The 15179-nt window shown below is 38.4% G+C and overlaps 1 protein-coding gene across 1 annotated transcript in view; it reads right to left on the reverse strand.

The window, feature by feature from the left end:
* Positions 1 to 6831: 6831 nt before the first annotated feature.
* SLC16A10 (solute carrier family 16 member 10) overlaps positions 6832 to 15179 on the reverse strand; it is a 121383-nt gene continuing 113035 nt past the window's right edge. The window contains exons 5-6 of the mRNA XM_044244377.1: positions 11098 to 11326; positions 6832 to 7858 (exon numbers count right to left, since the gene is read on the reverse strand). Coding sequence (XP_044100312.1) covers positions 7626 to 7858; positions 11098 to 11326 — 462 coding nt within the window. The 3' untranslated portion in view covers positions 6832 to 7625. The remainder of the gene's footprint in view (positions 7859 to 11097; positions 11327 to 15179) is intronic.

A 15179-nucleotide genomic window follows, 5' to 3' on the forward strand; every position in this document is an offset into this window, starting at 1 on the left:
AGTAAAGGGATATTTCATCTCACTGTGCAGTGTACAGAGCAAGCCCCCATTCTCCCTTCCACACATAACCCAGGTTAACGGTAGTTAGGAGTTATCATTAGTTCACGGAGAATCCCGTATGCTCTGGTAGGTTCTAAATGTATGGTTTTCCTCATTTCCTAGAGTGTATCATTTTCTAATTTATATTTATAAAATCCTCCTAGAGTTAAGGCAGTCTATAAAAGCAGGATTAAATAAAAGCCTGTTATACTCACTTCATCAGAATCCCACTCACAAGACCTTAAGACTCAGAGACCCATGGGGTATTTTAGGTGGGTGTCATCTTGTCAGCTACAACCATGATACTAAGAACGTGGAATAAATCATAGGTCTGAGATTTGCTCACAGTGACCCACATGTACTCTTTATTAATTTAAGTCTTTATGTTAAATCTGAAAGATGAACAATGACACTTTTAGTGAGAATTTGTTTTATGTAACTCATGATCTAAGTTTTAAGACTGATGACTCCCCTAACTCTAATTTTAGCCTGAAAAATAGCTTAAAGTGTCCACTTTAACAAGCTAATTAGAAAGGTATTTTGTAACATATAAATATATATGTATATATATATAATAAAATATATATAAAACTTTTTTCTATACACCCTCAGAGTTAAAGACTACTTTGAGTAGCTAACTCTGTGCTAGAAATATTGACAAGGGAGTTTTTAACTTTTATGTTATTTTAACTATTTTATTTTTATGTTTTAATGGAGATATAACGGACATATAACATTGTATGGGACTTTTTCCTCCAAGTTAACTTCAGGGTATATTCATTACTAAGTTTTCATTTGGTGATCATTTTCTTTTCAGTTTTGTACTTTAAAGCCTTACACGTTAGTGAAAATTATATACCTCTAAGTAGATATCGGAACTCAATTGCTTTTTAGGTGAGGTTTTTTTCTTTAGCTGTATATACAGAATATAACATGCATAATATTGCTGGACCTACACATTTCCTGTTGTGAGATATATCTATATATATATATACATGTATATATATATTTTTTTTTTTTAAAGAAAAAATAATTTTGAAACGAACATGACCTTTAGCACCAATTTTAACCTAATTTTTCTTTGGTAGGAAAGAAAGGCACCAAATATATAGTCTGCTCATTGCGTGGGGTTCAAAAAATAGCACTCATGAAGCCCTTAGTCCCTGAAGTACTCCTCCCATATAGACTGAATTATGAAAGATACTGTGACCCATTAACCTTCTAGTATATTGGAGTATACTACAGAAGACTACATTTAGGGAAGATCCTCACAGAAAAGGCTTTGTGTGCTTACCCACACTTAACATATTTAACAAATGCACTCTTCTAAAAATGGACAGATACTAAAAAGTATTATTTAGTAAGAATAAAAGTCACATACCAGGGGCTCCAAAATTGTGTCACAGATTTCATTAGATTTCTGAAAGTTATTTTATACTGATAGTTCCTACCACACACATGGTTAGTGACATTCAACTCCAAAATACAGGACTCATACTGAAAGGCCAGAAACCTCTTCGATTAGACTGCGAATTTGTGGGTTAGCTCCTACACTACTGCCACACTCAACGACAGCATTTTTTTTTAAACTCCAGTGAGACAAAAGTTCATTGCCACGGTCCCTGGTCCGCTAGGGAAGGGGTGCCCCTGCAGGAATGTAAGATGTAAGTTATATGGTTAAGGCACAAGCATGTAATCTGTTGTCAGCGATTACCCATTTCTATGCCAAAGAAAACACAAATGAAAATAAGACTTTGTTAAGCTGCCACTGTAGTTTGAAAAGCCATTGGTGAAACATTTCAGGAAGTGTTCATTTTTATATATAGGTCATAAATTTCTTCAGTTTTCCTGTTTCCCATTATCCACAGGCCACATTCGTTAAGACTCCTTTTTTGTTCCTCTTATATCCACTTCTCAGAACAAAGTACTTAAGAAGTTTTACTGATAGTTTGGCCCCTGTATACCTTGCACTCCCTGGCCTTTTAATCTCAGAGTCACTACTAGTGCCTTTCTGATTGAGCACGACTCGATTAAGCTGGGCTTTGAGTTGGACTCTGAAAGCTGAGGTAGGTGGCCTGTCATGGTCAAGTACTTGGGTTTTATTTCATTCCCAATGTCTAACACACTAACAAAAAATTGAAATCTTCTGCTTTGTGAATGAGGTAGCCTCCTATATTGTATGTCACGACAACAGTACCGTGGGAGAGATCCTTGAAGGTACAGAGATCAAGATGATTAGTGTTTATTATTGACAAATCGGTAATTTTTAAAAGGCCAAGCTAAGTAACCTAGATCCCAAGTTTCAGGGTTTCTTTGAATGACTCAAAGATGTGGCAATGAATTGTTGCATGGATCTTTATTGTCTCGAGAGGCGTCACCTAAAGTCATCTGGTTAAGTCCACATTTACGTAAGGTTAGGAATTGTGATTGTTGTCTTCGGGTTTCACATTTGCTGTGGGCATTTGGCCCTTTATTTCTGAGACTGTAACCTGTCACTCTATAGCGTATTTATAAAACAAAGCATTAGTGTCTGCCAATAAATAAACTGGCTAAAAAGGGCTGTGATTATAAAATTACAGTGAGCCCATGAGCTGTCTGTTGTTGCTCTCCACCTTGTTAATCTTTGCCCCAGGAACCACGCTCAAACTCAGCTCCAGATTACCCCTAAGAATCAACAAAAATCAGTGAGTGTAACCCGAGCAGAATTAATGATTGTGAGTCAGGTAGAGTGGCCAGGCTTGCCTTCTCTGCTGTGTTCTTACTCCACACTACTCCACATCACCGTTACAAATGGCCCACTTGTTCTGTTTTAGTAACAAGGTAAGAATTTTGTTTTTAAGAGTTAAACTATGATGATTCTTTTCTCTTAGCTAAGATACTACTTGCCCTTCAAAGAATATAAATGTAAAATAAGAACACTTCACTTCCTTCTCCTTTTCACACATTGGCAAAAGCAACAATTTGCAGCCTAACACAAGAATTGCTCCTTAACGTTTATGCCAGCAACAATGAAGATTTTGGTGTTTGAAATTTCCTAAGGAGTTTAAAACTTAAATTGTTAACATATTTTTTAATTGGAGCTAATTAACTTCTCCTTTCCACTTGTGTCTCTAGACTCTGGGAGTTTAACACCATTCACCATAAAGTCTAACACAGACTCATTAGGAATCACATGTGAGGGGCACGCTACGTTCCAAAGCATCCTCCACAACGTGCTCTCGGGCTAAGATCTAGCAAAACTTTAATAGAATATGAAAATCAAAGTAAAAAAGTATGTCCTCTGAAAATTCTCATGTTAAGAATTTGACAGTCTTTTCTCTCAAAGCATTACCTTGAACATTTAAGTAAAGTTCTAGATATTAGCACAAAAGATGCTATCATATGAACTTCCTTCCCAGATTTTAATCACATAATTAATATTTTCAGTGTAGACCCATAGAACTCTTAAGTTCAAGGCTGAGAGCAAGCCGTTCACCAGGTTACATGACGTGGCATTTTCTATTCAGTTTTCTCTTGATTTAACAGCAATAGTCACCCGGACATAAAGTGGTTTATAAATAACAAAGGTAAAAATTAAAATATTCTTCAGGGCAGTTAAAAGGATTAGAATTACCAGAAGTAAAAACAAACCTGTGTTTACTTTATAACTAATTGTACATTTACTTTAAGGAATACTATGTAGCTGTCAAAACCCACAAAAATCTTGCCATTTGCAATGATGTGGATGGAACTAGAAGGTATTATGCTGAGTGAAATAAGTCAGAGAAAGACAATTATCATAAGATCTCTCTGACAGGAAGAATTTGAGAGGCAGGACGGGGGGTCGTGGGGGGAAGGGAGGGAAAAAAATGAAACAAGATGGGACGGGGGAGGGAGACAAACCATAAGAGACTCTTAATTTCAGGAAACAAACTAGGGTTGCTGGAGGGCGGGGAAGGGATGGAGTGATTGGATGATGGACATTGGGGAGGGTATGGGCTATGGTGAGTGCTGTGAATTGTTAAGATTGATGATTCACAGACCTGTACCCATGAAGCAAGCAATACATTATATGTTAATAATTTTTTAAAAATAGCGTAGAAAGTTGAAGCTAACAGAGTTACGGTTTGCTTCATACTTGGGCAGAGCCCACGGGATCTTCTGCAAACACATATAAAAAAGTACTGTGGATCCGGAAGTACAAATGAAGTCCTGCTTCTGTTTCTGACTAGAATTTGAAGCCTAATGCAAGCCTGTGCAACCTCGAGTGGACATTACAAGTCTCTTAGTAGGACTGCAGACAAAGGATTGCAACTGTGATCAAAGAAATTTATAAATTTTGAGTAAAGTATCAATCTAGGTGGTTTATTATTACTGAAATGGATGGATACCAAGATATCTACTACTTTAACTGAAATGTTTCTGGGAGATCCATGGGTGTCTGTTAACAATAGTATCTGATTCAGAGTTTCTGTAAGGAGGAATAATTGCTCCCCTTATATTGTTGGCCTCAAATGCTAGAACCTTCTGAATGTGAGCATTTGTTGATGCTCTCTGAGAATTAGGATGATGAGACAGAAAGCAGAGTTCTGACTCTACTGTTTTCCTCTCAATTGCATGGATTGAACAAAAACATTTAGGCCCACCAGGTCACTCTATTGCAATAAAGGTAACACTGTTCAGAATTAAAAAGGATTTACTTGGAAAGATTAGGGTAACGTTTCTTGTTCTAAAACACAAATCCTTATGAATATTAGTATTTTTCATTTCTAAATTTGCAGAACTTCCAGAACTTCAGACTTCTAGAGCTTTTTGTACCAAACATCTTATGAAATATAATTTTATAGGATTTAGCATCTTTTATACTTTTTAACTTTATGTTATTATAGCAAAGAACTCTTCACAATAGTCTATTATAGGAGAGATTTTTCAGTGTCATAGGACTGTTTAATTCATTCCATCTGACTGAAAACTGCATATGTGTAATTTTATACATGAACACAATATTCTGAAATCTAAGTTTTACTATAAATACTTCAGCTACTTTGCTTTTTTTTTTAAAGTAGGTTCCACATTACTACTCACAACCCTGAGAGATCACTACCTGAGCTGAGATCAAGAGTCCGAGGCTTAACCAACTGAGCCATCCAGGCGCCCCACTTTGCTCTTTTGTTATGGAACCTAACCTTTGAGTTTCAGATTATTACTTTTTTTTTTTCCTTTCTAAAATGAGTCAAATTTTGAAAGGGAAAACATTTTGGAGGTCTCTACCGAGTTAATTTTCTCTTTTAGAATTCTTTCTGTAAAATTGGCAGGGGTAGGGACAAGTCTTAGGAGTCTATGCTAAAACTATTTAAAAAATTTTTTTATAATGGCAGGTTTGATGATTGGTCTTAGTTGTATGTTTTTCAGATCTCAAAAGCACTGATAATAATGAGGAAGCACATTTTTATATAACTAGGCATGAATAAATAAAGAACCCAATAATATATTGTCATTTCTATGCCTTTTTTTCTTTTTCTTTTCTTTTTTTTAAGAGCATGGGTGCTTGGGTGACAAGGGGCAGAGGGAGAGAGAAAATCTCAAGCAGACTCCACACCCAGCACGGAGCCTGATGCGGGGCTTGAATTCATGACCCTGAGATGAAATCAAGATTTGTCACTTAACTGACTGAGCCACCCAGATGCCCCCTAAGTCATTTTCTAAAAACTTAAAATAAGAATATGAAAGGACAGAACGGTCAAAATATAGTTGTTTTTTAAGCGATATAACCTTCCAAAAGACAAATTACCCAAGTTTCCTAAATATGAAATGTAGAAGTACTAAAAGTTACAACCATGTGTATGTCCTAGTAAACTGCTGAATGTCTTTACAATCAAAAATCATTTAAAATCCTATTAAAAATAAATTGCACATTTAGCATTCCTACTTTGAACTTCTGGGTTTTCTAGCTGTTTTATTAACCACCTCACTTCCCTCTAGCCCCTTATGTGGCCTGCCCCCCCCGCCCCCATCCACAACTACAAATCCTTATGTTCTTCAGGTTTCAGCTAAAGACAAAGAAAGATTAGATGCTGGAAGAAAAAGTAGGGAGATAGATTAAGTTTCTGTCCTTACAGAGAAGTTCAAAACAGATGGATCCTGGAGGTGCTTTAGAAAAGACAGCATTCTTCCCAAGTTAACAAGCTACATTTGAGGAAGCTCTAATACACATTTATACTTAGGACTTAAATATACTTTGCATATTAACTTTCAAAGACATAAATAAGAAACATTCAGGATGAGGAAAGTATTCCTATTTTTTGTAAATGAGTTTATTTTTGTAGATGAGTATAGGTCATGGTATGACTTTGGTTTTAATTTTAGGTCTTTAAAACATTAATACTTTAAAATATTAAAATTAAAAATTAAATTTAAATAATTTTCAATTTAAAAAAATTAAAAATTAAAATTAAATATTAAAAATAATACATTTATGCAAGCGTCTTTGCATAAATAGTAAGAATCTGGGAATGTTAATGGGGAGTGTGCTGGGATAAATACCAACGAGTGCAAATTTTGCCAGAAAGTTTTGGAAATACAGAAATTCTCTTTATAAGTGCTTTTAATTTTTCAAGACCTATTAATTTTATAAATGAACTTGAGCAACTATTTCTATCAGAAATATTTTCTGCATGACTACAAATATATTTTCCCACATTTGTACCTGAAACTGCCAACTTGATAACATGCTCAGTAAGACTCTGTGGAAATGTCACATCCTCGTGCTAACAAATCCCGAAGTCAGAAAAATTCTGCGTGAAATGGTCAGAATCTCTTTCATTCATTCTATTTCACTTTATTGTTACACTTGAAACAAGTTCAGAAGTTTGGGGGTTTCTGGCTACTTGAGTAAAACACACTGCAAACCGAAAGGGAACAAATGGAGGAGGAAGAAATGCCTGCCTCCCGAATTGCTCTGCCCTTATGACCAGGATCCCTTCTGTGTCGTGCACAAATCCGAACACGGTGCTACCGTCTGCTCCTGGAAGCTCCCTGGACACCGGAAAAGGCGGAATAACTTAATTTCAGATCTTATTTAACAGCAGGCAAGCAGCTTTAACACAGACTTGAGGTTTAGGGAGATCTGACATTACCTAGAATCCAGGCTTCAATCTTGTAAAAAGTTTTCCAGTAGCAGAAGAAATTAAAACAGAGATAGCGGAATTAAAAACATCACATGAGACAATTGACAATTTTTCCAGTCCTAACCAAATTGCAACCCTTTCACCATAGCTTGAGGTATTTTTAAATATTTGTACAAGCTTATTAGCATTCACAGTTTCCAGAGTTGCTTTTTACTGAGATAGCATCAATGCTCACAATATTTGACTTTCCGAAGTAAGTTTTCATATACCAGAGTCTCTGCCCCCACACTCATGGAAATACCAGACAGCTAGCTATTCAGTGGCAGAAAATGGTTCTTGTAGTAATAAGGGTTCTAGCTCCTCATTATTGTGCTATTCCTAGTATGTAATTAAAAAAATAAGAAATTTGCAATTTATATAAAAGGAAAACTTGCTTAAACTTCTGAAAGCAAGTTCAGTCTGGTGGAGGTATGTAAGACATTAAATAACAGAGTCAGATTCTTTCTTAAAGATTCCAGATGAGCTTGACAGCAGAGAGTTCTGATTCTCCAACATTTTCTCCATCTTTTCTCCTCCAGTGGTTTTATCAATCTCTCTTTGCTTCTTACTATGGATCCAGGGGATAAAACAAAGGACAGCACCTCCAATAAGGGGAGGGATTCCAGAGAGGTAGAATGCCACATCATAGGAGCCCAGCTTGTCACGAAGTAACCCTGGGAAGGGAAAAAACTGTCACTAAGAGAGAACAAAAGTGGCTCCTAGGGGTCTCGGATCAGTCATACATTTCTTAGGAAATGGGTCTGAAGTATAAACCTTTTCTGATACAAGAAAGGAAATGATCTTGGATCTTTAATCTTGCCACAGACTACAGGTCTTAGGGTTTGTGTACAAAGATATTACATGGAAAAAAATATTTGTAACCAAGCTTTGGCTTTTTCAAAACCGTTCCGAGGCCTTTGGGGTACTGCGACCAGGGTATAAGGATCCTTATTTCAGGGGAAGGTGGATAAACCACCAGCCTGAAACTTCTCTCATACACACATATCCCACAATGTCTGTATTGCAAACTTTCTTGGGCCTACTTGCTTATGAAATAACATAAAGCTATTTAAAATTAAGATCCAAGGGGAGCGGGGCACCTGGGTGGCTCAGTAGGTTAAGCCTCTGCCTTCGGCTCAGGTCATGATCTCAGCGTCCTGGGATCAAGCCCCGCATCAGGCTCTCTGCTCAGCGGGGAGCCTGCTACCTCCTTTCTCTCTGCCTGCCTTCTCTGCCTACTTGTGATCTCTATCAAATAATAAATAAAATCTTAAAAAAAAAATCAAGGGGCGCCTCAGTGGTTCTGTCAGTTAAGCATCTGCCTTTGGCTCAGGTCATGATCCTATGGTCCCAAGATCAAGCCCCACGTCGGGATCCTGGCTCAGCGAGGAATCTCCTTCTCCCTCAGCCTCTGCTCCTCCCCGCTCCCCTGCTTATGCTCTCTCTCTCTCTCTCTCCCTCCCTCAAATAAATAAATAAAATCTTTAAAAAGATAAATAAAATTAGAATTCAAAATCATGAAAAATTATAGATCTGAGAGTTAAGATGAAAAAGTTAGATTGTTAAATCTATTTCAGCACGTGGGAGTAAAACGTTTGGCAGTCTGATAGATCCTTGGGCCCTCCTTCTGAAAACTCTCATTAGAATACTCCTTATTTCTAATTTCTCTAACAAAATCCAGATTTTTTTTTTAAAGATTTTATTTCTTAAGTAATCTTTACACCCAACATGGGGCTCAAACTCCCAACCCTGAGATCAAGACTCACAGGCTCTACCAACTGAGCCAGCCATGTGCCCCACAAAACCCAGATTTTAAAAGTTATCTTAGTGTTTTTAAACCTTTGTCGCTTTTTTTTTTTTTTTAAGATTTCTATTTATTTATTTATTTGACAGAGAGAGATCACAAGTAGGCAGAGAGGCAGGCAGAGAGAGAGGAAGGGAAGCAGGCTCCCCACTGAGCAGAGAGCCCAATGCGGGGCTCGATCCCAGGACCCTGAGATCATGACCCGAGCCGAAGGCAGAGGCTCAACCCACTGAGCCACCCAGGCACCCCAAACTTTTGTCGCTTTTAAAATAAAGTATCAGTTTTCCGAAATGTCCAGGGAACACAATGAATTGAGTATCTGACTTTTTGAAATAAACTGCCGAGAATTTGTCCAGTTAAGTACTGACACATTAAAAAAGTGTACATTTATTCTAGACAGAAACCTAAAATATACAGATACAACTTTAGACACTGTATTAGAAATTAGAAATGTTATTGTATAATAATATACAGATACAACAGATACAATATGCAGATACAATTTTCTTATTTTCTGAATCAGAATATTCTGTATATAACTATACCTTTCCTCCTCCTGAGCACTAATTATCATGTCTGACTATAATACTGTGACCCCTCAGAACCTCCTGGTGAGCCAAGAGACTTCAGCAGCCAGCAGCCACCTAATCGGCCTACTTTGGAAGTTTCTGGTTATCTCCCATTACTGGTCTGTTCTCAGTTATTTCTAGTTGCAAACAGCATTCCTACCAAAGTGCTGCTTATAATCTGCTGTAGACTTGGAAATCCTAAAAATCCAAGCTTGTGAGGTGTAAAAATTGTGGAAGTCATGTATTACCTGGGGTACAGGGGAAGGGCTGGAGGGTCCTTCTGCAGGGAAACTGAGACCTTTAGTGATTGTTTGCTTACTCATGACTACGTTCCCAGTTGGCAAAGTTGCTAGATATGAGTGGTTCTGGATCGGAGAGTGAGCTTTCGCTGAGCCCCTCACAGGCCGGACACAGATAACAATACATATAATTCAACTTTATCCTAGTTTTATCGATTCATAACCTAATAATTCACATGGGCACCCAAGTAATATTGAACACAAGGCACCTTTATACTATTCAGAAGATTTCTAGAGGTAAAATTCATAGAACATAAAATTAACCATTTCTGTGGCATTTACCACATTCACAATGTTGTAAAACCACCATCTCTATCTAGTCCCAAAATATCTTTATCACAACAGAAGGAAATGCCATACCCATTAAGCAGTTAGTTAGTCCCTAATTCCCCTTCCTTCCCGCCCCTGGAAACCACCAATTTGCTCTCTGCCTCTATGGAGTTACCCTCTTCTGCATATTTCATGTAAATAAAATCTGACAGTGTGTGACCTTTTTTTTATTTTTAAAGATTTTATTTATTTAACAGACAGAGATCACAAGTAGGCAGAGAGGCAGGCAGAGAGAGAGAAGGGGGAAGCAGGCTCCCTGCTGAGCAGAGAGCCTGACGTGGGGCTCGATCCCAGGACCCTGAGATCATGACCCAAGCTGAAGGCAGAGGCTTTAACCCACTGAGCCACCCAGGCGCCCCAGTGTGTGATCTTTTGTATTTGGCTTCTTTCACTTCACATAATGGTCACAAGGTTCGTCCCCCTAGTGGCATGTATTGATTGGTACAATACTTCCTTTTTATGGCTGAATGCTATCCCATTATATAGCCGCACACATTCTGTTTATCCATCTACTGATGGACACTTCAGTTGTTTCCACTAAATGCTATTTTCCATTAATTATTTCTGGGTGGGATATGATCTCTTACACAAAGCATACATATTTAGCAATCTTTTAGAATCTTCATCTCTTTTTTAAAAGCAACTGTGTTTCCATTTCCCCAAAACATATACTAAATGAAATACAGGCATTGTGAAAACTTAAAGCCCAGAAGCTTACAACTGAATATTTTATAGAGTGTGTCATGTATCAATAAGGATAAGAGGGACTCCTCAGCAAACTTTTTCAACACATCATCCAAGGCTGGTCTTATTAAAAATGTTATCAGTAAGGCACACACAAAAGCAAAAGACCGGCAACCAAAAAATCGTATTTTCCATATAGTAAATTACTGAAGAATCATCATATTTACCTGCAATAGGTGGGCCCACAGTCATGGGTAGAGACATGAATCCAAGTAGAAATCCAATTGCTTGAGAAACGTCCTGGGCACCAACTAACTCAAAGGCAATGGGGGCCATAATGGAAATGAAGCATCCATCGAAGAGACCCAAGATGAGACAGACAGCAATGAGGGCCCCAAAGACCCTACATAGGGGAATCATCATGGACATCAGACCAATGAAGAGAAAGGAGATTACCTAGGACAAGACAGCACAACGTCAACTCCGCTCTCAGGAAAAATGAATGTTACAATCACCAACCAACATGCTTAGGACCTTTGCCCAACTATTGGTTAGTTGTCTCCCTGGCCCAATTCACCTTGATCTTATATATATAATCAACTCCCATAATAATCTCCCCTAAGTTCCCCTAGCACTTTCTTAAAATTTCCATAAAGGAACAAGAGTAAAATAAGTATTTTTATTACTTACGTTCCCCTCCAGCCTTTAAGTTCTTTGAAGTCAGAATCTGTACAAAAGTCATATTTGGAGTAGATAATCTAAGGTTTAAGAATCTTACACCTGGTTGATGGGGCACCTGGGTGACTCAGTGGGTTAAAGTCTCTGCTTTCAGCTCAAGTCATGATCCCAGTGGTCCTAGGATCGAGCCCTGCATTGGGTGCTCTGCTCAGCAGGGAGCCTGCTTCCCCCTCCCTCTCTACCTGCCTCTCTGCCTACTTGTGATCTCTGTCAAATAAATAAATAAATAAATAAATCTTTAAAAAAAAATCTTACACCTGTTTGATACTCAATAAATATTTGTTCTTTAAGAATCAGCTCAAATTCATTCATCAAACATCTGATTTTGAAGTTGTATATACCCTATTAGCGTTAGTCCTCCACAAAAGGAAAATATGCCAGCAAGCTTTAGTACTTCACATCACACAGCTTCTAGCTTGGGGACTAGAATGACGTAAGGTTTAGACATTTAAATAATTTAGAATAATTTAGAATACATTGCCTGCCAATATTCCAGACATATTCCAAATATTCAGACCAAGTGAGATTAAAATAAGTATCTATGATTTGTTATATATTACATAAATATGTACTGAATTTCGATTATTCAAATTTCAATTAAGTTTTGACTATCATAGGAAATATGTATAATATGCAAATGAAAATATAAACATATTCTACTAGAACATCCTAAGAGCTAAATTATGTAATCCAATTTTATTTGATAATGTAAATCAGTGTGATTATTTAATGATATTTTCAAACACTGTCTTCTGGTGATACAGCACAGATATACCCTATTTAAGCACAGACTTAAGGCTGAGAAATATTCTGAGCCATGGAACACTTTCATTTAATGGTAGAGTAGTTAACAGAACCAAACACTTGATTTCGCCTGCCATTGGGTAACTTCTGTGCTCTGTGCTGTATACGGTGGTGCCTCGTGAATAAACCCCGGTTCCTTACCCTTGGGTTGTGGGGGGATGAACATGGAAAACGACTGCACATCGAGTGTTCTAGATATTCCATAGTTGCATATTCCAAGTACGGTGGGTACACAAAAGGGAGCAGGCAATTCGGTAACTTTTTTAGGCAAAGAACTAAATGAAACTAGACAGTTCACCAGTCAGCAGAAGAAATGTTTCAAAAAGCATCAGCCTTTTTAGAAATATGCATAGGATAGCGAGATCATTTACTTAGTGTTTATTAAATGCCAGGCACTGTGCCTGGGTAGCTCAGTGGGTTAAAGTCTCTGCCTTTGGCTCAGGACATGATCCCAGGGTCCTGGGACTGAGCCCCGAATCAGGCTTCCTGCTCAGTGGGGAGCCTACTTCCTCCTCTCTCTCTGCCTGCCTCTGTCAAATAAATAAAATCTAAAAATAAAAATGTCAGGCATTGTTCCAAGCATGTTAGCTAGTGATCTCCTAACAACTTCATGAAGTGGGTACTACTGTGATGCCCATTTTACATGCAGAGTGATGCTGGAAACTTTTAGTAACCTGTCTACATATGCCCACCCGGGAACCCCTGGTCTGCGCAGGCGGGAGCAGCGAGCAGGCGGAACTCTTCCTGGGGGTACCTCCACGACCAGGGGGCTGGGAGGAAGGGAGAGACCATATAAAGCAGCCATCTGGGTCACCATCTTCAATTCTGCTTTTCCCACGTCCGGCCCACCAAGCTCAGTCACTCAGCTCAGGGCAGCCGCGCACAAGCTCCTCCGCGGCCTGATTGCCTGCGGGGCCCAGCGAGTGGACGGACGCAGGAGGCGGCGGACGCGAAAGGAGGCGCGGCAGTTGTACCAAGTTCTCCAGCGGATCCCAATGCTAGTGGTCCGCGGACCCCACGGTAAGAAACATGCTCTTGAAGCAAGTGGCAGACTCCAGATTAGGTCTCTTTTTGGTACCATCATACCATACAGCTGAGTGCATTTTTCTTCTTCACTATTAAAACAGGACTTTATGGTATAATAGTTGAAGACTCTGAGTTAGTTATTTGAAAATTAAGTCTGGCACTTGACTTTTTCTAAAGAACACCATCTCCCATCCCATTCTCCTGGGGGTCCCCCCCCTTTCTTTCTTTTCTTTCTTTTTTTTTTTAAAGATTTTATTTATTTATTTGACAGAGAGAGATCACAGTAGACAGAGAGGCAGGCAGAGAGAGAGAGAGAGAGAGGGGGAAGCAGGCTCTCTGCTGAGCAGAGAGCCCGATGCGGGACTCGATCCCAGGACCCTGAGATCATGACCTGAGCGGAAGGCAGCGGCTTAACCCACTGAGCCACCCAGGTGCCCCTCCCCCCTCTTTCTTTGTTAAAGATTTTATTTACTCAGGCACCTGGGTGGCTCAGTGGGTTAAAGCCTCTGCCTTGAGTTACATAAAAATCTAAAAAAAAAAAAAAGTTTCAAATTTAGTAGGAGTTTAGTGGATTAAAGCCTCTGCCTTGAGTTAAATAAAAATCTAAAAAAAAAAAAAAGTTTCAAATTTAGTAGGAGTGTCTAGGCGGCTCAGTCAGTTAAGCATCTGACTCTTGATTTTGGCTCAAGTTATGATCTCAGGGTCATGAGATCCAGCTCTGTGTTGGGTTCTGCACTGGGCTTGAAGTCTGCTTAAGGTTCTCTTTTTCCTTCTCCCTCTGCCCCCCCCACCTCTTTAAAAAAAAAAAAACACGTTTCAAATTTATGTATATATTACTATATATTTGAACTTAACAATTTCTTAATACTTTACCCGACTACCAGTTCTCAGTTCAAACTATATTAACTATATTCTCCCTTTTTCAATTACTTGACAATAACTATTGTTACTCAAAATTGTTAAGTTTTAATAAATAGAAATTGTTATTTAAAAGTAAAGTTTCTTGGTTTTTTGTTAAGAATTGAGTTCATTGGCATTTACACATTTATCCTTTACCATCTCTCAGAAAATAGCTCGCGAACTGTTCAAAGGGGAGTTTCTGTATTTTATCATTTCCCCAAATAAATACTGATCCATACATCAAATATTGATTTGTAAATACTGGGCCCCAGTTTGAAAGATAAATAAATTTAGTATTACTACAAACTTCTTTCTCCTCCTCCAGCACAGCAGCTCTGGTTAGATTTAAATGAGTTTTGTTTTTTTTTTTAAAGATTTCATTTATTTGACAGAGAGACACACAGAGAGAGGGAACACAAGCAGGGGGAGTGGGAGAGGGAGAAGCAGGCTTTCCGCGGAGCGGGGAGCCAGGTACAGGGCTTAATCCCAGGACTCCTGGTATGATGATGACCTGAGCCTAAGGCAGACGGCTTAATGGAGTCTCCCAAGCGCCCCTAAATGAAGCATTCAGAGGTCCCTAATTCTCTGCTAGCCTATGGCACTGACATTTAATAAGGCATTGACGGTTGAGATGTCTTTCTTGCTTTTGTTTTCTTAAAATCACCCAAGGAAATATCTTCTGTCACAGTATTATAGGTTCTATTACAGAACACCTTGCTTGAGTTTGTTTACATACTTAACAAAAAAATTGGGGTGGGTCTTTCTTCCCCCCCCTTTTTTTTTCCTATTATCTTTCCCTATTTCTATCACTAACAGAACATTCTTGGAGAAATGTCAGTTT

This window comes from Neovison vison, chromosome 1 (assembly GCF_020171115.1).
Source record: "Neovison vison isolate M4711 chromosome 1, ASM_NN_V1, whole genome shotgun sequence".
NCBI classification, from domain to species: domain Eukaryota; kingdom Metazoa; phylum Chordata; class Mammalia; order Carnivora; family Mustelidae; genus Neogale; species Neogale vison.